The 24,458-nt window shown below is 47.5% G+C and overlaps 1 protein-coding gene across 1 annotated transcript in view; it reads right to left on the bottom strand.

Moving 5' to 3' along the window:
- LRPPRC (leucine rich pentatricopeptide repeat containing) overlaps positions 1 to 24,458 on the bottom strand; it is a 203,060-nt gene that overhangs the window by 160,262 nt on the left and 18,340 nt on the right. Inside the window, exons 6-9 of the mRNA XM_056568127.1 lie at positions 18,988 to 19,074; positions 10,434 to 10,560; positions 8,841 to 8,976; positions 6,417 to 6,571 (exon numbers count right to left, since the gene is read on the bottom strand). Of these exons, the coding sequence (XP_056424102.1) occupies positions 6,417 to 6,571; positions 8,841 to 8,976; positions 10,434 to 10,560; positions 18,988 to 19,074 (505 nt within the window). The remainder of the gene's footprint in view (positions 1 to 6,416; positions 6,572 to 8,840; positions 8,977 to 10,433; positions 10,561 to 18,987; positions 19,075 to 24,458) is intronic.

Here is a 24,458-nt window from a genome sequence, read left to right as displayed (position 1 = left end):
AAAGCAGTCACAAGAACGAGCTCCCTGCTGCAGCCAGGTAGCTGTGTGTCCGCTCAAAGTGGCGGATTAATTGCATCTGCTCCAAGCAGCGGACACACAGCTGCCTGGCTGCAGCAAGGAGCTAGTGCTTGTTACTGCCGTTGGTGCATCCGCAGTGTGAAATAAACTGCGGATGAGCTGTGTGTTACCCTACTTAAAGGGAGAGTGAAACAAGGGGAAAAAAAAAAAAAAAGGTAGAGAAAACAAAAAGGAGATTTTTATGCTTACCGTAAAATCTCTCTCGAAGGATCCATTGGGGGACACAGACTATGGGTATATGCTGCTGTCTCTAGGAGGCTTGACACTATGGCAACAAGAAAAGTCGGCTCCTCCCAGCAGGGTATACCCGCCCACAGGCATCTGAGGTAATCAGTTTTAGTCCCAGAGCAATAGGTGAAGACCGACAGGTCAAGAAGAAAAAATAAATAAATAAAAAAATAAAAAAAACTGTCCGAGCAACCAGAAGGAAAGGTAACTGAACACACCCTTGGACAGATAACTGAAATAGGAACACTAGAAAAGAAGCTGTGGGGAGCTGTGTCCCCCCAATGGATCCGTCGAGAAAGAGATTTTACGGCAAGCATAAAAATCTCCTTTTCTCTATCGGCTCTATTGGGGGACACAGACCATGGGACGTACCAAAGCCGTCCCTTGGGTGGGTAATGAAATCAGTCAGGTGGACAGCTGGACACCGCCGCCTGCAACGCCTTACGGCCCAGAGGAGCATCAGCTGATGCAAAGGTATGAATCTGGTAAGACCTTGTGAAAGTGTGCAAAGATGACCACGTGGACGCTTTACAGAACTGCAAGGTCGAAGCCACGTAGCGGAGTGCCTAGGATGCCCCGAAAAATGGGTGGAATTAGCCAAAACCCTGAAGGGTGGGATCTTCCCTTTGCAGCGGTAAGCTTCCGAAATAGCAGACCCGATCCACCGAAAAATGGTGGCCATAGAAGCAGGTTGTCCTGTACGACGACCTTCCGGAAAAACAAAAAAAAAAGGGAGTGCACAGTGCCGAAAGGAAAGAGTGACTGAGAGACAAGTCCGAACAGCCCTCACCACAACCAAGTGGTGGAGCAAACGCTCCCAGGGATGAGAAGGGGCCGGACAAAAGGGCGGTAGGACGATGTCCTCATTGAGATGAAAAAAAAATCAAAACCATCTCAGGTAAGAAGGACGGGACCTGGACGGAAAACAACTTGTCCTGGTATACAACCAGGAAGGGAGAAAGGCAGGAGAAAGGTGCCAGCTCTGACCCCTCCTGACAGACATAAGAGCAATGAGGAACACCACCTTCCGGGGAAGGAGGCGAAGAGAAATGTCCCTGAGAGGTTCAAAAGGGGGGCCTTGCAGGACATAAGACCAAGTGCAAGTCCCAAGGGAAAAAAAAGGGACTGATAAGGAGGGGCAGCATGTGCCACTCCAAGAACTAGGTTCGGACATGATAATTGAACACCAGAGGATGTTGAAAAAGAATGGAAAGGGCCGAACCTTTGACCCCTAAGGGAGCTGAAAGCCAACCACGACTGGAGAAAAAGGCTGAGTTTCACACCAACAGAAATAAGACCACCAGGTATGGTGGTAAATCTTTGCAGAGGAAGGCTTGTGAGCCCTCCGCCTTGTGCGAACCACTTGGGAAGAGAAACCGCAGGTCCTCAGAACCGCTGTCTCAACCGCCACGCCGTCAAAAGCAGAGACGGTGATAGGGGTGGCACAGGAGACCTGATATAGGAGGCCTGGACAATAAGGAAGGCGCAGCGGTAAGTCGTTCAGGAGCCTGACCCCGACGACGTATCCTGCCCACCGGGGCCAGTCTGGGCCACAAGAATGGCGGGAACGCCCTCTGCTACGAGTTTCCTCAGGACCCCGACAAGAGAGGAAGGGGAGGAAACGGATAAGGTAGGGCAAAGCCCGACCAATAAACAGATAAAGGCAGGGCCAAGCCCGACCAAGAGAGAGGAACGCTTTGGTTGTGGCGGGACGTGCAAAGGTCCACGCCTGGAGCGCCCCAGAGGTTGCAGATCACTGCAAACACCTCCGGATGTAGGGACCACTCGCCTTGGACGGCTGAGGACCGGCTGAGAAAGACTACATCCCAGAGACGCCCGGAATGAAGATCGCCGAGATGGCCGAAAACCTGAGTTCCGCCCAGAAGGGAATTTCCCAAGAAGCAAGCAAAGAAAGACTTGCCTATGCCCGAACATGTTGAAGATGTCCTTGAAAACACCTCCCCAGCCCGACAGACTGGCAGGGAGGGGCAGGAAGGAACACCTACGAAAAAGCAGGGGGGGGGGGGGGGGGGGAAACGAAGCCACCATAAAAAGGGACCTACAAGACTGTCGAGAGAGAGCGATCTTGCGGTCAAGAGACTATGGAGACTTGTCCCACCGGAAGAGAAACACCAGTTAAAGAGGTCGGTGATGAAACTGTGCAAATGGCACAGCCTCCATGGCCGCCGCTAACCGACCAAGGACATCCATGCAAAAGCGAATGGAAACTGGAGCAGGGTGCCAAAGTCATCGGACTCTTGATAAGAGAGTCAGCCGATTGGTCGGCGGAGTCGAAAGTGGCCAGAGGCCGCATCAAACTGGAGCCCCAGGAGAACGGTTGGACCTGTCCCGATTGACCATCCAACCTAAGTGAGACAAGGTCTGGAGGTTGAGACTAAGACTATCCAGGATCTGGGCCCTGGCTGGAGCCCTGATCAGGAGGTCGTCCAAGTAGGGAATCACCGAAACAACTATTGTCCATAAAAAGGCTATCACAGGTGCCAGGACTTTGGTAAAGGTCCGCAGAGAAGTGGTCAGACTGGAATGGAGAGCCACAATAGGAATGGAGAGCCACAATAGAAAATGACCGTCTGGAACTGCAAAGCGGAGGTACCGTTGATGACCGGGAAACATGAGATGTGGAGGCAGGCATCCTTGATGTCCATCGAGGAACGAAAAATCCCAATGAACCAGAGACGCCAGCACCGAACGGAGCGACTGCATTCGGGATGGGAAAGCAGAAGATGCTGGCTGAGATACTCGAGAACCAAGATTGGGCGAACAGAAACTCCTTTCTTGGGGAGCACAAAAAGGTTGGACTAAACCTCGAAAGCGTTCCCCTGAAGGAACCGGGACAATTACTCCCTGGATAAAAAAGGAGCTGGATCCTGAATGTGCGTGGTCCAGGCATCCCAGAAGTAAGAGGCGACCAACCACCCGAGAAAGGTCGGAGGCGACCCTTCAGATCAAGGAAGGCCTACGTGTGCCTGATGGGGACGCAAAACGTCCAGAAAGGATAGCAGACCTCCGGGAGGGACAGGTCCGGAAGGAGGGAGCCCTCTTCCCGTAAAGGCGCCAGGCTGGACCCTTTGTTGGTACCCTTTGGTGGCACCAAAGGTCCGCAGAACCCGAAGGAGAACTTACGACGGAAAGCGGTCCTGTGAGCCTTACCCAGAGTTAATAAAGAAGTCTCTTCCGCCCGTCGCCTCACTTTTTGAAGGCAGCGTCCACATTCCAGGCTTTAAGCCACATGGAGGGACGGTGGCTACAGTGGCTGCGCATGGAAGCAGAACACAGAAAATCTCCAGCTGCGGAGCATTGGAGAGCTAGATTAAATAAATCCTCCAGAGGGATCTTGAAGACTACCCTGGCAGAGATGGGAGACCATACTGAAAGGGCCCTTGACACCCAGGCCAAAGCAAAAACAGGAAGATCCTGCTGTCTCAAAGGCAATGTTTGCAAAAGTCTCCACCTTCATGTCCGCTGGATCCTTGAAGGCAGCCGCATCAGCCAATGGCTAGGTAGGCGCCTTAGAGAGGCGGGAGACCGGCAGATCCACAGTTGGAGAGAATGTCCACTGAGCAATGAGGTCCTTGGCGAAGGGATACCGCACTTGAACCATCCTTGTTTCCTGAAACTTCTTGTCAGGGTGCCTCCAGGCGGATACCAGCAGGGCGTAAAATTCAGCGTGAGAGCTGAAGGTCTTGGGTGCCGGTCGGGCACGAAAAAAGGAGACTTCTGGAGCCACGTCCGAAGTTCCTGGGTCCTTTAGATGGAAGGTGTCTCTTATGGCCAAAACCAATGAGTACACCACATCAGGCATATCCGTGCGGTCCTCTAAGTCGGAGGCCGAATCAGAAACCTCATCCACAAGTTCTCCGGGTGAATGAGAAAGGTGAGGCAGCTCTGGAGGTTGGGCACGATGAAAGGAAACTTCTGGAGCCACGTCCGAAGTTCCTGGGTCCTCTAGATGGTGTCTCTTATGACCGAGACCAATGAGTGCACCATATCCGACATATCCGTGCGGTCCTCTGAAACAGAGGCCGAATCGGAAACTTCATCCACAAGTTCTCCAGGTGAATGGGAACGTGTGAGGCGGCCCTGGAAGAGGGGGAGATTGACCAGGTATGCGGGTCTGGAGAGCCAGAGCGGCGACCATGGGAGCGTCCTCTAGGGGAGTGACGCTTGCCGGGAGAGCATCTCCAATGCAGGCACCACATAGCGGGAGACCTTAGCCAAGTCGGATATAGACTGAAGGAGGGAGAGAACCCAGGCTGGAGGGGCGGCCGAACCCACCGGGTCTGGAAGAAAACCGGGGTAGAATAGCGGGGAGTCTGGGGGAGCAGTGGAGCAGGCAGAACAAGTGGTTCAGCAGAACCAGACATTTTGAGTTACAACTTTTACAGATGTAATGAGTGGCTAACACTCCAGTTAACTGTTTAGAGGGAGGAACAGTTTTGGGTAAGGACATAGTAAAAAATAACTCTCACCCCCAAGTCTGTGTCCCCAGGGCAGCTGCTGTGAGGAAAACTCCGCTCTAGGTCAGTCAGAGAGGAGAGAATGCCAGCCAATGGCAAGAGAGGGGCCTGCTAGGAGCAGGGGCGCCTGACTGATTGGCCCCTGCCACCCATATGTGCGCACACAGCGCTGATTGGTGGTCAGTTCGCGCCATGCAGAAGCTCCGGCGGCCCTGGTGGGCAGAGCTAAAGCGCACCGGGCCGCCGAAGAACAAAGAGAAATATTAATAGCGCCCGCTCCCTGCTCTGAGCGCACATGCGAATGCATATGCGCTCGCGGGGAACGGAACGGGCGAAGACGCCGGAGGCAGCCGCCGCTGCCGAAAGTGTGCGCCCGCAGAGAATAAAAAGTTACGACGTGGCTGCCGAAGGGAGCCGCATTAATAACCGTGTCCCACACACAAGTGTGCAATAAACTGTGCCCCACACATAAGTGGCCAGTGAGATAAACTGTGCCCCACACCTTACACTGCTCACCCCAGTAATGAAGAATAACCCCAGTCCAGCAAACCCCTCAGTAAAAGTGGGCCAAAAACTAAGGGTCTCCAGAGGTTGCAAATCCGCACCTGAGGGAAAAAAGGGGGAAAAATACTCACCTCAGTCAGAAGAACTTACCTCATGAAGTCTTCCTATGAAGTCTTCAGCCAGTTTTTGTCACCTGCATCATGTCGGGCTACCATGTGAGAGCAAGTCAAGCAGGGAGGTAGGGGGAACCCGGACCCATGAGGTACAACCCCAGGCGCTGACCGTTGGCAAGAGGGGGTTAACAGTACATCCAAGATGCCTGCCCCCTCAACCGCAATGGGGAAACAGTGAACCGCAGTTCCTGAGTCCCACCTGAAAACAGGAAAGAAAACTGAATAATAAACTAACACATACCTAAATCTAGGAAAATAATAAAACATAAGACCTGATCTGGAGAGAACTCCAGACCATGTCCACCTCCTTAGACACTAAGCTAAAACTGATTACCTCAGGTGCCTGTGGGCGGGTATACCCTGCTGGGAGGAGCAGACTTTTCTTGTTGCCATAGCGTCATACCTCCTAGAGACAGCAGCATACACCCATGGTCTGTGTCCCCCAATGGAGCCGATAGAGAAAAAGAAAATCACACGTCTAAAAAAAAAAAAAAAATACCTCCAAAAAAAGTGCAAAAAAATTAGCAAAACACTGGGACAGCACAAAAAGGGGATGTGTGAGAGGGCAAAAGAGCAACCAAGCACAAGAGCATACAAGAAGAACAAAAAGTGCAACAAAGGGCACAAACAAGAAGGGGCTAGATGAAGAGCACACGAGCCAGCAGGCACAGGTAGAAAGAACAAAAAAGTAGAAGGAGAAATAGAAAAAAAAAAAGGTAGAATAAGCAAGAAACAGACAAGCAGATTTTATTCATCTAAAAATACATTGGGTTGTCTTGTGCTTTTTATAACAACATTGAGGAAATGTAGGCAGATGCAATCCTGCTAGGGAGGAGAACAGTTCTATCAAAGCTGCAAACCCCTGCATGCCAATACAACGTTTGGCTGTCCGGGCATGCCAGGAGTTGAAGTTTTGCAACAGCTGAAGGCACCCAGGTTTAGAGGTTGGCCATACCATTTTTAAATTAACACAGTGACGGAGAAAGAAATCTCCAGGCTGACTTTCCAAGTTTCCATTTGCTGGTTTCCAAGCATTAAGCAGTTTTGCAACATGTAAAGCTGCATCTTCATAGCCTTGAGTCAGTAACGCCAAGCAGAGATTCATGATATCTACACAGAAAGAGTTAAATGCATATCAATAGTCACAAACATACTGCGAAAGATTAATGAAATGTATATTATACAGTACAAATCTCTGGTTGATGAGAAAATTAAAAGTACACCATAAATTATATAAATTGAAAGCAAGCAGAGATCTTAAAACCTTGAGGAATTGAGGAACTGACTTCGTATGTACACTGGAAAAATCGATTTTTTTTTTATTTTTATTAATTATAGATTTGACAATGTAATATTCTTGTAAAGGGAATCTGTCAGGTGAATATCATGCTCAGAGTTCAAGTGTCAAAGAGCAGATGCTGAGCCCCAGCATGACTGGCCTCAGCCATGGCAAAGAAGGACGGGGGACTGCCTCCTTGACACTTGAGATCCAAGCACAATATACAGCTGACAGATTCCTCGAGGGCTGATCCCAGGGGCCTGGCTTCTTCTCGTTTTGCCTAATAAGCCAGCCCCCGATGATGCGTGTGGCCTCTCTCTGGGTCTCAACATGCCTGCATTGAATTCAACCCCCGCTGTCACATGATTATAGCACAATCTGCAGATAGCGGGGGCGCAGTCAAAGGAGGAAGAAGAGATGGGCTGCACCAATCTTCAGGGGGCTGGCTTGTCAGAGAAAACAAGAAGCTAAGTCCCCCTGTGATCATCTGTTGTCCTGAGTCACACAGTAAGATTGGAAAGGCTTGAGTAGACAATCATGCATAGTGCACAAGATCCACCCAATACAAGTAATACAACCAAATGGACATAATGCCTAACTTGGCATCAGAGGCATAGGTTAAATGTTCAGAAATCCTGGATTATCCCTTAAAGTGTACCTGTGACCAAACTAAAAAATATGTTTTACTTGCGGCTAAAATTCTCAACCTTTATATGTTTTTGATGTGATTGAAAAAATGGCCTCTAGGTGCCTCTCTTCTATTCCCTGCCGCAATGAAACAGTTAGTTTGGTCTCCTCCCGGCCTGGCAGAAGACCAAACTCAGGAAGAGCGTGCGGGGCATGGTGAGGCACAGCTCTCACAGGCTTCAGTGACATCGCGCCTGCTGGGGAACACCCACTTTCTCCTGCTGTGAGCTCACACGATGTGAACAAGGGGAAAGGTATGATACACAGCTTTAAATAAGATTATCAACCCACTTCTGGTAATTTATGAGGGCAACCAGAACCCAATATGATAGTGAACCCTTGGTGAGAATATCTTAAAATATTGCACCAACTAGAAAACACCAATGAGACTAAGATCCATACTTTTACTCAAATCATAAAATATTAGGGTACCAAAACTGACAAAAATAGGTAGGAAAGAGGATACAGGGTACAGGTGAAACCCCTAAACTAGAGTCCCTAATACACAAAAAAGCTCCTATTTCTTAAGTGCGGAGAAAGGGAGGATTGGTATATAAATACTAGGGATAGACAGATATCGAATTTTTAGGGCCGATACTGACAATCTGTGACCTTTCAGGCCGATAGCCGATAAGCTCTCTAACCTTATCTAAGCCCAGTAGGGTATGGCTTTATTCTATAACACATCAATAAAGCTTATCTACAGCTTATAAATATAATGATCACAAATTTATCTATTTTGAATATTGTGATTATATCGATGATTGTGTTACATTGTATCATACCGAATTAATGTCTCATTCTAAGACCTTTATGACACATACCAGACCCTGACTGACACAGACTCCTCCTCAATTTGGGATGCCTATTTACCTGCTCTATCTATCTTATAACTATGAATTATATCTAGTATTGTCTAGGTGGTACACTGTATTGTGGTTTCCTCTTATCCCTGATGAGCCCGTTACTCTAGGGGTGAAACGCGTTGGTAAGAGAGGTTTGCCACCTGTATATGTTATGCTGTATTTATATACCAATCCTCCCCTTCTCCACACATCGTAAATAGGAGCTTTTTTGTGTATTAGGGACTCTAGTTTAGGGTTTCACCTGTTCCCCGTCTCCCTTTTCCTACCTATTTTTGTCAGTTTTGTGCACCCTAATATTTTATTTATGATTCGAGTAAAAGTTAAGTCTTTTGTATCTTAGCCTCATTGGTGTTTTCTAGTTGGTACAATAAAAGAGAGCTCTTTAAAAAAAAAAAAATGATAAGGGCAGGAGGGGTGTTAGGAGTAGTTAGGGATTATAATCTGAATTAGTTTGGAAAATATGGTTTGATGACAGGTACTCTTTAAAGCAACAGTTGCAGCCTACATACCACTTTAAAAGAATTATATAAGCAATGAGTGGATTTACCTTGTGAAAAAGATACGCAATTCGGCATGTGTTCAAGCACATCAGGAACATACTGAGAGTACCCTGACTTTGCCAATGACAATATAACCGAAGTCAAATGTCTCTGAGGAACATTTATTTCACTGTCATTCAAAATCTGCCAAGGAAATAAAGACAGCATGAAGTGCAGAAAGGCCCTCACAAAACAACAAAAAACCTTTGAAATACCCCGTTTTAAGTCAACATAAATCCCCATATATATATATCGGGTAAAAATAAATGTTTATTTAAACACATTTATAGATGTGATGTCATAGGATGCATATCACTTACTACATGTTAAAGCATTACTGACCTCTAAATAAACTTTCAACATGTTGACAGACATGTCAAAACTTTTCATTGGTCCGGGTCTTAGCACTTAAACACCCTCCGATTGTTCAATATAGCAATGTTAAAGGGGTACTCCGCTGCTCAGCGTTTGGAACAAACTGTTCCGAAGGCTGGAGCCGGGAGCTTGTGATGTCATAGACCCGCCCCCTCATGACATCATGCCCCGCCCCCTCAATGCAAGTCTATGGGAGGGGGCGAGACGGCTATCATGACCCCTTCCATTGACTTGCATTAATGGGGGACGGGGAGTGATGTCATGAGGGGGTGGGGCTAATACGTCACAAGCTCCCGGTGCCGGAGTACCCCTTTAAGCATGCGACTGTGCTCCTTTGTTAGTGTTTGTAGCCCATCTCCTGCAATAAGTCGGCCTGAGCCCCAAACTAGGGAGTAAAGCAGATTGCTGAAAACTTCACGCCGCTATAACTAACAGAGCATCAGCACTGAGACCCAGACTGAGGCCCTAAACTTTTGATGTGTCTGTGCGACATGGCAAAAGTTTATTTACATGACAGTAACTCTATAACAGGGTTTCCCCACCTATCACTGGTATGATCTGGGAGTACCAACGTCTGTGAGCCCAGCGTCCCCAAATCTGAAAATAAAGAGACTACAGCACTAGGAAAAACAATTGCAGCGGCTGCGGCACTGGACCAGGAAGGCCCCTTCCTTCTCTGGATCAGAGGGCATTCCAAAGATAAGACCCCTATCCTAGCAACAAGTCTTCATTTTGTAAGGTAGGAAAACAAACAACTCCAAAATATATACAGGGATGTCCCACTAGGGTAACCCATTATCACACTGATCAATTGATTGCTGGAGATCTGTCTTCATTAACCCCCAGTGATCAGCTGTTATTGCCTGAGGTCACTCTTAAATTTATACGAGTTCCACGGCTGCCAAATTGGCATGTCAAGTCTGGTAGAGCAGAAGCCGCTCTTTGCAGTGGCCATCTCAGAGAAAGGGGGATTGTAACTACGATCTTTATGCCCTAATACAGTGTTTTCCAATCAGCGTGCCTCCATCTGTTGCAAAACTACAACTCCCAGCATGCCCGGACAGCCAAGGCTGTCCGGGCATGCTGGGAGTTGTAGTTTTGCAACAGATGGAGGCACCCAGATTCGAAAACACTGCCCTAATATTAGACATGTAAAGCAGTTGTCCCATCAAATCCAATGAAACTGTGTACATGAGGACAAAAATGTACAAAGAGAAAACAAGCACCTGTCTGATATTTTCAATATCTCCTCTCTCAGCATATGCATTTAATAGTGCAACGTGTGTGCTCCATCGTGGCTCTATTCCAGCACTCTGCATAATAGACAGAACATTCTTGGCGCTCTCCATGTCACTGCAATAAAGCAAAGAATGAGTGTTACATGAACCATAATATTCAGCCTACTAAAAGAACCTGCATTAAACTATTTATCTTGTACTGATCCTCAGTGACTGAAAGTAATATAGTCATGATACTACGAAAAAGAAGGGGGGGAGGGGGAGAAGAAAAAATAAATAAAAAAAAATAAAAATAAAAAAGAATTGGCCCCTCCACAGTGGTCAAGGAAGACAAAGGGCCTCATTTACTAAGAGTGTCGGGTTTTTACTAGTGGGAAATGTATTTTCAGATTTGCAGGATCCCTCTCTATTTACTCTGGGGAAAAGTCAGGACCAGCTTTTTCTAGGTGGAAATTTCCAGCCATTTATCCACAGGATTTTCTGTGAATTCAATAGAAAATAGGTCGGGTTGTGAAACCACGCCCCCTTCTGGGATGGTCACATCCCCTTTGCAACAGACCACACCCCTTTTCGGCTTTTCACAGTGCAATGTCGGGTTTGTCGGATTTTCCTGGCGCACACACTCTGCGCCAGAATAACCCGACAAAAACCGGTTGGTTTTAGCTTAGTAAATGAGGCCCAAAGAGTCCGACAACATTCATGTGATGGAGATTTTACCTGGGGTGGGAGTAGTTGCAAAAGAAAGGGAGGACACTGGCCATGATTCACAAAGTGGAGTGGAGTTTTCTTTGTGGGTTTTAATTCCCAACAATTTTTATCCCACTGTACTTAAAGTTTCCCAACATTTTGCACTTTTCCCTACATTTTCCTTCAACATGCTCTGATCTGTGGGTTTTCTTCAGCTCAAATCCACCACATTTTCCTTGGAAACCTTACTAAATATGTTGAGATTTTGTGAAAATGTCAGGGAAATGCCCCTTTTGGTGACCACGCCCACCTTTCCAGACAGTCACGCCCTTTCCACATTGAAAAGTAGATTTTTTATGCTTACCGTAAAATCTCTTTCTTGGAGGATCCATTGGGGGACAGAGATTGTGGGTATATCTTGCAGCCACTAGGAGGCTGACACTAGGCATACAAAAAGAGCTAAACGGTTTAGTCCCAAAGCAGTAGGAGACAACCAACAGAAAAAGAAAACCAGCAGGTGTCCGAGGGAACCAGACAAAAACACCCGAACACAACCCCTCGGACTGAAAATCGAACCATAACCACAAACAAATGGGTCGGTGCTGTGTCCCCCAATGGATCCTCCGAGAAAGAGATTTTACAGTAAGCATAAAAAATAAAATATCAGCTTTTCTCGGTCGTCTTCATTGGGGAACACAGAGACCTTGGGACGTACCAAAGCAGTCGCCAGGGTGGGAAAAACAACAGAATAAGGCAGAAGACTGAGCCACTGCCGCTTGCAACACCTCATGACCCAAACCGGCGTCTGCGGACGCAAGAGTGTGCACTTGGTAGAACTTAGTGAAAGTATGCAAGAACGACCAGATAAGGCCGAAGCCCTATGGCTTAGCGCCCAAGAAGCCCCAACGGAACGTGTGGAATGCACAGTGACCCGAAAAGGTGGGACCTTCCCTTTACGCCGGTAAGATTCCGAGATGGCAGAACGGATCCACCGCGAGATGATTGCCTTGGAAGCCGGAAGACCCTTGTGACGACCCTCCGATACAGCTGGGCGGTATGACCAAAAATGTGTATCACAGTATTTTTGTAACTTATGGTGGTTCCTCGTCCTCCTGTTTGTTGCGGGCCGCTAGCGCTGGAACTCTGTACTGTACGCTGTATCCCTATGCCTGGGCTGCAATAGATAAACAAAATAAACTTTAACGTACCTGTCGGAGAGCAGTCAGCCTATCACCGGCTATTTTGTTTATCTTTTGCAGCCCGGGCATAGGGATACAGCATACAGTACAGAGTTCCAGCGCTGGCGGCCCGCAACAAGCAGAACTACGAGGAGGGCAGCACATGCGGGTGACACGTGATTAGTACCCCGATGGGGAAAGCGCAGCGCTGGACTGATAATTGGGGGGGGGGGGGGGTTTGAAGCAGAGAAGTGCTCACGGGTCACATATGATTAGTTCAATGTGGGGGACAGCACAGCCCTGGGTTGATCATTCATTCATTCCCGAGGGGGACCGTCCCAACCGGTATTGCGGTATGGAAAAATTCATATCGTGCAGGATAAAAATTTTGGTATTCGGTATGAACCGGTATACCGCCCATCACTACCTTTCGGAATCACAAAAAAGGAGTCACCCTGCCGGAAAGAGGTGGTGACAGAATGATAGATCCGGACAGCTCGAACCACATCCAGACAATGGTGGAGAAGCTTCCTTAGAGCTGGATGGAGCCGGACAAAATGAAGGGAGAACTATATTCATGTGAAAAGGAGGAAACCACCCTGGACAAGAAGGAGGGAGGTGGCCGAAAGAAAACCTTGTTCTGATGAAGGACCAAGAAGGAAGAGAGAGCAGCCAGCTCGGAGACCCTCCTAATGGAGGTAATGGCAATGAGGAAAGTGACCTTCCAAGAAAGAACGCTAAGAGAAGCTTCCCGGAGAGGTTCGAACCGAGCCTCCCTCAAGGTGCCAAGCACCAGGTTGAGATCCCAAGGAGGGGTGGGAGACCGGTATAGCAGAGCCGCAAGGGCCACGCCCTGCAGGAAGGTGCAGACGTGAGGGTTGGAAGCTAACTGACGCTGAAAGAGGATAGAAAGCGCCGACACTTGACCCTTAAGGGAGCTGGGCGCCATGCCCTCATCCAGACTGAATTGCAAGAAAGCAAGAAGGTGCGGAAAGGAAAAGACAACCGTGGAGACTGACTGAGCCTCACACCACCGGAAATAAGCCCGCCGAGGAAGGCTTCTGAGCCCGAAGCATGGTGCGAATCACCCTGCAAGAAAACCCCCGAGCTCTCAAAGCCGCGGTTTCAACCACCACGCCGTCAAATGAAGCTACAGTAAATTGGGGTGACAGAGAGGACCCTGGGAGAGGCCGGGGCGAACTGGAAGACGTAGGGGTACCTTGGTGACCAGCCGAATTTTGTCGGCATACCCCGCGCGCCTGGGCCAGTCTGGGGCTACCAGAATGACAGGAACGCCCTCCGCCTTGAGTTTCCTCAGAACCTGGGGCAGAAGAGGGAGAGGCGGAAAGAGGCAAGGAAGACTGAAGGACTACCACAGGATGACGAGTGCGTCCACCGCCAGAGGGTCTCGTGACTTCGCGACAAAGCAAGGAACCGTTCTGTTATGGAACGACTCAAAGAGGTCCACGTCCGGGGTCCCCCAAAGATCGCAGAACTGCGCAAATGCCCCCGAATGTAGAGACCACTCCCCCTGGATCCGCAGAGGAGCGGCTGAGAAAGTCCGCTTCCCGATTCTCCACACCTGGAATATGGATCGTGGAGAGAGCTGGAACTCGAGTCTTGGCTCAGAGTAGAATCTTGGAGACCTTCTCCATCGCCGAGCAACTGCTCGTGCCGCCCTGGCGATTGATTAATGCATTGTTTGATTGGACTCTACCACAGAAGAGACTGACTTGTTCCACCGGGCCAAGATGGCCAGCTGAAGAGGACGAAAGCGGAACTGGCCGAAAGGGACTGCCTCCACGGCCGCCGCCATCTGGCCCAGCACCTCCATGCAGAAGCAATTCGGAACGAGAGGGGCGCCGTAGGCAACTGACACTCTCCTGCAGGGGGCATCACTTGTCCGACGGAAGACTAACACGGGCAGCCGCAGTGTCGAAAAGGAGACCCAGAAAGACAAGGGACTGGGAGGGAGAAAGATTGTATTTTTCCAGGTTGATCACCCAACCGAAGACGGACAGAGTCTGTACAGTGAGATGAAGACTCTTCAAGTTTTGGGACCAGGACGGAGCTTTGATCAAAAGATCATGCAGGTAAGGGAGGACCGAGATCGCCCGGGCACGAAAGATGGCAATCACCGCCGCCATGATCTTTGTGAAAATCCTGGGAGCCGTAGCTTAGCCTAGCTAAGGCTCCCAGGATTTTCACCAAGATCATTGTGGCGGTGACTGCCATCCTTCGGGCCCAAGGGACCTCGGTCCTCCCTTACCTGGAAGATCTTTTGATCATAGCTCCATCCCGGTCCCAAAACTTGCAAAGTCTTCACCTCACTGTACAGACTCTGGAAATGACCCGCAGAGACAGCAAAGTGGAGGAAAAGCTGATGGGCGGGAAAAATGGGGATGTGCAGATAGGCATCCCGGATATCCCCCTGATCCATGGACACTACCACAGAGCGGAGTCCATGCGAAAATGACGTAGCCGCAAGTGGCGGTTGAGTAGCTTGAGGTCCAGAATGGGGCGGGCAGAGACCCTTTTCTTGGGGACGACAGAGATTCAAGTAGAACGCCCCTGAAGGAACTGGCACAATCACTCCTTGAGCGAGGAGGGTACTTAAAGCAACTTGAAAGGCTGCCGCCAAAGAATGGGAATGAGGAGGGCGGGATCAGAATAAACGATCCCGGGTAAGGGAAGCAGATTCTATCCAGTAACCATCGGATATGACGTCTTAAACTTGCACCAGCCAAACGTCCCGGAAATGTAAAAGACGGCCAACCACCTGAGAAGAGGAGACAGGTGGAGGCGTCCCTTCAGAAGGAGGGAGGCTTACGGTTACCAGGCTTTGCAGCGAAACAGCCAGAACGGTTGTCTGGCTTCCAGGAAGGACACGCCTTGAAAGAAGGGGCTTTCAGAGAGTGGGAGGGCGCCTGCTTGGGAGGGCAACCCTAAGCAAAGGGCCAAAAGGAAGCAGTCTTCTGATGTTGATCGAAGCGGCAAGGTTTGTTCTGCGGCAGCAGTGAACTTTTACCTCCAGTAGCTTCGGAAATAATTTCATCAAGGCGTTTCCCAATTAGCTGAGTACCGGAGAAAGGCAACTCTGTTGGAGATTTCTTCAAAGCAGTATCTGCATCCCACGCCTTCAGCCACATGGAGCAACGAATTGCCACCAAGTTACCCGAGGCAAAACCTGTGCATTGGGCTGACTCCAAAGGCGCCGAACAGAGGAAGTCCCCGGCCTGAGAGAGCTGACGAGCGAGGTGTGCCAAGTCCTCCTAAGGGGTGGCTGACAGGATGCCCTGCCGTAGCTGGGAAGCCCAAACCGAAACTGCCTTGGACACCCAAGCGGAACCGAAGGTGGGTAGCAAGGACAAACATGCCGCTTCAAAGGCAAATTTCGTCAAGTTCTCGAACTTCTTGTCTGCCACATCCTTAAATGATGTTGCATCTGCCTGCGGCAGGGTAGTAGATTTGAACAGAAGATAAACTGGAGGATCTGTGACAGGTGGCGCTGTCCACTTGGAAACCAGATCCGGAGGAAAGGGAAATTAAGCTGGACTCTTCTAGGATCCCTGGAAACGTTTGTCCGGATGCTTCTAAACCGCGTCCAGTTAGGAGTCAAGTTCAGTATGAGAACTGAAAGCCTTGGGGGAACGCCAAGAACAGCGAAAATAAACTTCTGGATCAGGATCCAAAGTTCTTGGGTCCTCCAGATGAAAAGTGTCCCTGATGGCTGACACCAAGCTGTCCACCATATCAGACACGGCTGAGTGGTCCTCATGATCCGAGGTGGATTCAGACCAGTCATCCACTACTTCCCCTGGAGAGTGGGAGCATGTGGCGGTAGCCTTACACTGGGGCCTGAGACCTTGAATGAGGAGTCGGGGACCTGGGATGGTCACCGGGGGAGCAGCCCCTGGAGTGAGGGCGCTGCCGGTGAGCTGTTGAAGAGAAGCGTGCCCTACGGGAAGAAAGTCTATCCCGAACAGCGACTCTGGAGAAGAGCCTGGTGAAGTTACTTTAGGACGCTTGTGAGAGCGTGGGGAATGGGGGTCAGGAGAGACCAAGCGGGACTCCCTGGGGTTCGTGCGCAGGGACGACCGCTCCAAGGCCAAACCCACTGATCTGGAGACCCTAGCCAGGTCAGAGATCGACTGGAAAAGGGAAGAAACCCACTCTGGGGGAGGAGCGGACACTGCGCATTCCGGAGGGACATCCTGAGAGGAAGGCACAGGGGGAATGGACCATGTGGTGGAGAAGGCGGGACAGGTGGATTCAGTAGAACTACCGGGCATTTTGGTCTTACAACCCACACAAGAATAATAAGTGACCAAGGCTACAGTCTCCTGTCTGGAGGGAGGTGAGGGGGGGTTCGGGTCTGGGGTTGGACATAGCTGCTAGTGAGAAGCAGTCAGCAATAGAATGGAACAATCACAAGCTGAAAGCAGGCTGTAGCTGAGCTGTGACCCTTGACTGGAGCTGTGAAGCAGGCTGTGGCGTGTCCTGGCTGGCTGAAGAGGCAGGTAGCAGCTGAATATGAAGGCAAGCAAGCAGTGAGAAGGGGAAGGTGCCGGCTTCACTGACACCGGAACAGGGCAGTCACAGTACCAGAACAGCGTCCGATTGGCGCCAGAGAGGGAGGAACCCAGAAATTGAAGAGGGCTGGGGGAAGGAGAGGAACATACTCCCCCCTAATCCGCCATACTCACCTAAGATGTCTTCAGCCAGCTATGGTCACCTGCATCATGTCAGGCTGAGACAGCGAGACGAGTAGGGAAGGTAGGGGGACCCGGACCAAAGGTACAACCCCAGGTGCTGGCCGTTGGCGGGAAGGGGTTAACGGTGCATACTCTATGCCCCGTGCCCCTTAGCAGCATATGGTGGAACAGGTAGTGCCATGCTCCTGAACCCCCACCTAAAAAAGAGAAAATAAAGGAGAAAAGAACCTACAAACAGGCCTTCACTATAAAATAAAAAAAGATGACCAGGTATGGAGAACTCCAGACCTGTGTCTGCCTCCTACTGACACTAAGCTAAAACTGATTGGCTCAGAGTCAGTAGGTGGGGCATATCCTGCCAGGAGGGGCAGACTTTCTTTGTATGCCTAGTGTAAGCAAGATATACCCACGGTGTCTGTGTTCCCCAATGGAGACGACCGAGAAATGGAGTGTTAGTTGGGTTTTTTACAATTCTGGCGCAGACAGAATTTCTGGCGCAATGTGCCAGAATCTGGTGCACAACGCGACAAAACATGTAGGGTTTACAATAGTAAATCAGGACCAATGTCTTAATTTAGGTGGAAGGCAGACACCATCTTAAAGGGGTACTCCGCTGCTCAGCGATTGGAACAAACTGTTCCCAACGCTGGAGCCGGGAGCTTGTGACGTCATGGCCCCGCCCCCTCAATGCAAGTCTATGGGAGGGGGCGTGAGGGCAGTCACGCCCCCTCCCATACAGAGTGAGACCTGGATAAGATATTGGGGGAGATTTATCAAAACCTGTCCAGAAGAAAAGTTGCTGAGTTGCTCATAGCAACCAATCAGATCGCTTCTTTCATTTTTCAGAGGTCTTTTCAAAAATGAAAGAAGCGATCTGATTGGTTGCTATGGGCAACTCAGCAACTTTTCCTCTGGACAGGTTTTGATAAATCTCCCCCATTGTCTTTACAAGAATATTGTCCAGGTAGGGCACGAACGGAGACCCTGATGTGTCTGCACGAGAGTTCGAAATCCAAGATAGGACAACATATCCCATTTTTCATGGGGACCACAAACAGGTTGTTATAGAGTCCCTGGGAATCATTTCTGTGGGGGAACCGGAGGGAAAGGAAGAAACCATTGCAGGGGAAGGAAGAGAACTCAATTTTGTAACCCTACAACATGAAGTCCAGTACCCAAGCGCCCTGAAAATGGGCAAGAGCTTTGGGGGAGACAGATTTTAAAGGTGGTTCGGCCAGAATTGGGGCGGGATATCATATATGCTATGTTTAAAATGTAAAATTGTATTAACCGGTGAACATATGCATAATACTTAAAACCAACTTCAATTCTAAGCCTTGTGACAAGCGGCTACAGAACAAACGTGTGTCTAATAAATCAACATGATGACTATTCCCTCTAATTTTTTTTTATATACACCTCCAAAATATTCTGCAGGTCTGTACACAGTGCAAGACAGTGGTGCAAATGCTCCAGATTTACAGATGGTTCAGGCTCAATGATAAATCTGGAACCTCTGTATATAGTTTAGTCCGATGTTTACCAACCGGGGTGCCTCCAGCTGTTGAAAAACTACAACTCCCAGCATGGTGGGGGTTGTAGTTTTTCAACAGTTGGAGGCATCCTGGTTGGGAAACACTGGTCTAGTCTATATTTGAACTGTCCAATTTTAATTTACACCAACTATTCCTAATGCAAGGCCAGCCATATTACTGATCTAGAATACAGTGCCCACAAGCTGTCGAAGTGCCATTGTATAGCTCACATGGTTCCAATTTCATGCAAAGGTGTATAAACATTTCTATAGGATCTGTCAGGAAAAGAAATCACTCCCCTCTGAACTATTCTCCTCTAGCAAAAGATGCCTCACAGAGTACGAATTATGGCCAGAGATGGTCATAGTAAAATATGACGGCTTTAAAACAGTTATCTATTGGTGGCTACTAACTTTATACTCCTTACCCTGCTCTGGCATGTCCTTTGATCAGAGAATTGAACACATCTTCAGTGATGGGAAAGTTTTTACTCTTCATGAAACCTAAAATTTGGCTAAAGAGGAAAAAAAAATAATAATAATTGTATGAGCACAACATTGGAATTGTTATTAAATCCCAATTTGGAACTTAAAACCAATTTTTCAGAACTGAAGATTAAAAAAAATCTCAAACTGCATAAAGTAGTTAAAGGGGTACTCCGCCCCTGGACATCTTATTCATTTGGAACGCCGGCTGGCAGGACCCCGGCGATCTGACATCTTATCCCCTATCCTTTGGATCGGGGATAAGATGTCTAGGGGCGGAGTACCCCTTTAGGTTTTGTCAAGTCATTTCTGAACAATTTAAAGTAAAAATTAAGCAAGACTTCAAAGGGCACTGTCATTAAAAACTACTGCACTCCTTATGGTAAATAAAAAATATTTCTAATGTACTTTGTTTAACCCCTTAAGGACGAAACCCATTTGGGCCTTAAAGGGGTACTCCGTCTCCGCCCCTAGACATCTTATCCCCTATGCAAAGGATAGGGGATAAGATGTCAGATCGCAGCGTTCCCGATGCTGGGGATCCCCGGGATCCCCGCTGCGGCACCCTGCTATCATTACAACACAGAGCGAGTTCGCTCTGTGCGTAATGGCGGGCGATACAGGGGACGGAGCAGCGTGATGTCATGGCTCCGCCCCTCATGACATCACGGCCCATCCCCTTAATGCAAGTCTATGGGAGGGGGCGTGACGACCGCCACGCCCCCTCCCATAGACTTGTAATGAAAGGAGCGGGCCGTGACGTAACGATGCTCCGGACTCTGTATTGCCAGTCATTACGTGCAGAGCGAACTCGCTCTGTGCTGTAATGATAGCGCAGTGCCGCAGCGGGGATCCCGGGGCTCCCCAGCAGCGGGACCGCGACTATCTAACATCTTATGCCCTCTCCTTTAGATAGGGGATAACATGTCTAGGGGCGGAGTACCCCTTTAAAGGACTCAACCAATTTTATTTTTACATCTTCGTTTTTTCCTCCTTGCCTTCTAAATATCATAACACTTATATTTTCATCCACAGACTAGTATGGGGGCTTGTTTTTTGCACGACCAGTTGTCCTTTGTAATAACATCACAAATTTTACCATAAAATGTATGGCGCAACCAAAAAAATACTATTTGTGTGGGTAAATTGATAAGAAAACCGCAATTTTGCAAATTTTGGAAGATTTCGTTCTCATGCTATGCACTTTACGGTAAAATAGACATTTTTTCTTTATTTTGTGGGTCAATACGATTAAAATGATACCCATGATTACATATTATTATTATTATTATTCCGCTTAAAAAAAAAAGGCTAACTTTTAAACCAAATTAGTGCGTTTAAAATCCCTCTATTTTGCTGACCTATAACTTTTTCAATTTTCCGTATAAGCGGCGGTATGAGGGCTAATTTTTTGCACTGTGATCTGTAATTTTTTTATACCACATATGCATATATAAAAACTTTTAACACATTTTTTAATCAATATTATTTTTTTTTTTTTTTTTTTTACACTTTTTGGGGGTAAAATGGGGAAAAACTGACAATTTAAATTTTTTTTTTGGGGGGGAGGGGATTTTTTACTTAAATTGTGTACTTTTTTTTATTTTTACACTTTAATAGTCCCCATAGGGGACTATTTATAGTGATCATTTGATTGCTAATACTGTTCAGTGCTATGCATAGGGCATAGCACGGATCAGTGTTTTCGGCTATCTTCTGCTCTGGTCTGCTCGATCTCAGACCATAGCAGAAGACGCCGGGAGACGGACAGAGGCAGGTGAGGGGACTTCAGTCCACAATAAGTGCCACACTTCTGCAGATGCTGTGATCTGTATTGATCACGGCATCTGAGTGGTAAATGGCGGAGATTCGTACGATCGCGGATGTCGGCCATTACCGGCGGGTCCCTGGCAGCTATCAGCAGCCGGGACCTGCCGCGCAGTTATGTATAGGACGAATATGTATGTCCTGGTGCGTTAAGTGCCATCTCACCAGGACGTACATTTAAATCCTGCGTCGTTAAGGGGTTAAAAAAAAAAAAAAAGGTTTCTATGTTTTATTTGTGTTTAACCCCTTAAGGACCAAGCCCATTTTAACCTTAAGGACCAGGCCAATTTTATTTTAGCATTTTCCTTTTGTCCTCCTCACCTAAAATCCATAACTCTTTTATATTTCCATCTACAGACCCATATAAGGGCTTGTTTTTTGCGTGACCAATTGTACTTTGTAATGAAACCTCTGATTTTACCATAAAATGTACAGCAAACCCCCCCCAAAAAAAATTTTTTAGGGAGGGAATTTAAATGAAAACCACAATTTGCACATTGGAGGGTTTTGTTTTTACACTGTACACTTAGCGGTAAAAATGACGTGTTCTTTATTCTATGGGTCAATATGACTAAAATGATACCCATGACAAGATACTTATATTTTTGTACCACTTAAAAAAAGAAAAAGAAAAAAATCGAAAACTTTGTACAAAATCAGTAATCTAAAATCTCCTTATTTTGACCACCTATAACATTTTCATTTTTCCGTATATAGGGCGGTATGAGGGCTAATTTTTTGAGCCATCATTTGTACTTTTTATCGATACCACATTTGCCTATATAAAACTTTTTGATAATTTTTTATTAATTTTTTTTAAAATAAAATGGGACAAAAAAAAGCAGAATTTTTGGACTTTGTTATTTTTGGCGTTTACGCCGTTCACCGTACGGGATCATTAACATTATATTTTGATAGTTCAGACATTTACGCATGCGGCGATACCAAATATGTTTATTTTTTTTTTTTATTACGCTTTTTGGGGGTAAAATGGGAAAAACTGACAATTTCAATTTTTATTGTAGGAGGGGACTTTACTTTTTTTTTTTTACTTTTTTCAAAAAAAAAGGTACACACTTTTCATGTCCCCATAGGGGACTATCTATAGCAATCATTTGATTGCTAATACTGTTCAGTGCTATGCATAGCACTGATCAGTATTATCAGCCATCTCCTGCTCTGGTCTGCTCGATCTCAGACCAGAGCAGGAGACGCCGGGAGACAGACGGAGGCAGGTGAGGGGACCTCCGTCCTCCATTACAGATGATCGGATCGCTGCGGGAGGCCCGATTATCCATGTTAACTTGCGCATTGCCGCAGATGCCGTGATCTGTACTGATCACGGCATCTGAGGGGTTAATGGCGGACATCCGCGCGATCGTGGGTCCCCGGCTGCTGATAGTAGCCGGAACCTGCCATGTATGACGCGAGCACCGCTCCGATGCTCGCGGTCATACACAGGACATAAATGTACGTCCTGCCGCGCAAAATAACGCCAAACCAGGACATACATTTACGTCCGTGGTCATTAAGGGGTTAAAATAAGCTGCCACTAAAGGGGGGGGGGATTTATCACAACCTGTCCAGAGGGAAAGTTGTCCAGTTGCCCATAGCAACCAATCCGATCACTTTCATTTTTCAGAGGCCTTGTTAAAAATATAAGAAGCAATCTGATTAGTTGTTATGGGCAACTGGATACATTTTCCTCTGGACACGTTTTAATAAATCTTCCCTTAGATGTCTCCCTACTTGTCCAGAGCACATTTCCCCCCCATCTCTCGCACATACTTTGGACTTCTGCTGGCCTGGCAGAAGTCCAAAACCCGATAATGCAGTCTGGAATGCTGAGGGGCCGGGGGGGGGTGCTGCCTTAGCCAATCATAGGTCTTCTCACACTGAACTGCTCCGAGTTGTGTGTAGCAGAGTGAGGGAGGAAGTTCTCCCCTGTATGGCTTCAGATGATTTCACACCCACTGGGGAACACATCTTCCCAATCTGTGAATCTGACTGAGCAGAAAATACAGAGCAATATCAAGGTAGAAAAATAAAAAATAAAGACAAAGGGTGGTTTATCATGATGGGGACATTGAACTGGGAGGATTATAACATTTTACAATATCATGACAGGTACTCTAACATAACTTAACATAACTTAATGCACACCCTGTGAATATGTCATGTCTAATACAGTGGGGCAAAAAAGTATTTAGTCAGCCTCCAATTGTGCAAGTTCACCCACTTAAAAAGAGGAGAGGCCTGTAATTTCAATCATAGGTATACCTCAACTATGAGAGAAAAAAAATCCATAAAATCACATTGTCTTATTTCTAAAGAATTAGCAAATTACGTTGGAAAATACAAACAAGCAAGATTTCTGGCTCTCACAGACCTGTAACAACTTCAAGAGTCTCCTCTGTCCTCCACTCGTTACCTGTATTAATGGCTCCTGTTTGAACTTGTTATCAGTATAAAAAACACCTGTCCACAACCTCAAACAGTCACACTCCAAATTCCACTATGGCCAAGACCAAAGAGCTGTCGAAGGACACCAGAAATAAAAATTGTAGACCTGCATCAGGCTTGGAAGACTGAATCTGCAGTAGACAAGCAGCTTGGTGTGAAGAAATCAACTGTGGGAGCAATTATTAGAAAATGGAAGACATTCAAGACCACTGATATTCTCCTTTCATCTGGGGCTCCATGCAAGAACAGTGAGCAAAAGATCTCACAAGAACGGTGAGCAAAAATCCCAGAACCACACGGGGGGAGGTAGTGAATGACCTGCAGAGAGCTGGGACCAAAGTAACAAAGGCTACCACCAGTAACACAGATGTGTCCCCCTGCTTAAATGGTCACTGTCAGATACAAAAACTTTTGATATGCTGTAAAGCATGTATAACCAATGGATTTTGCAATTGCTTTCATTAGAAAATGTTCAGTATTTCATACTGAAAAAGCCAGTCAAACAACTGCCCCCCCCCCCCCCTGCCTGCTTGGATACATACTAGTCCTGCTGTGTCCATGCATCATCACCTATGTCATGGACACACTTCCTTGATTGACAGCTGTGAGCGCAGGGCTCAGAGCTGGAGGTAAAATCCTCCCCCTGTCAGCTTGTGTCCCGCTACTGTCAGTGAGGACAAGCTGGGAGTTGTAGTTTTGCTAATGCTAGGGGAGATGTGAGCAGACAGCATACTGAGGGAGGGGGCGGAGACCTGGACAGTGAGGCCACACCCCCTCCCTTTAAGAGGAATTCAGACTAGTGAGCTAAATTAAAAGTGTAATAAAAAAATAAAAATAAAGGTGCTAGACACATAAAAATTAGATGTACATGGTCAGGATTAGGTACTGAGTGATATATTTAAAAAAAAAATGTTTTTTGTTGGATCTGAAGTTTGCTAGAGAGCATTTGGATGATCCAGAAGAGGACTGGGAGAATGTCATATGGTCAGATTAACTTTTTGGTAAAAACTCAACTCATCGTGTTTTTGAGGAGAAAGAATGCTGAGTTGCATCCAAAGAACACCATACCTACTTTGAAGCATGGGGTCGAAGCATCCAGGGCCGTTTGAAGGAATTTGGGGGC

This window comes from Hyla sarda, chromosome 3, assembly GCF_029499605.1.
Source record: "Hyla sarda isolate aHylSar1 chromosome 3, aHylSar1.hap1, whole genome shotgun sequence".
NCBI lineage: Eukaryota > Metazoa > Chordata > Amphibia > Anura > Hylidae > Hyla > Hyla sarda.
The sequence above is the reverse complement of the archived record's forward strand: the minus strand, read 5'-3'. Positions and strand labels throughout refer to the sequence as shown.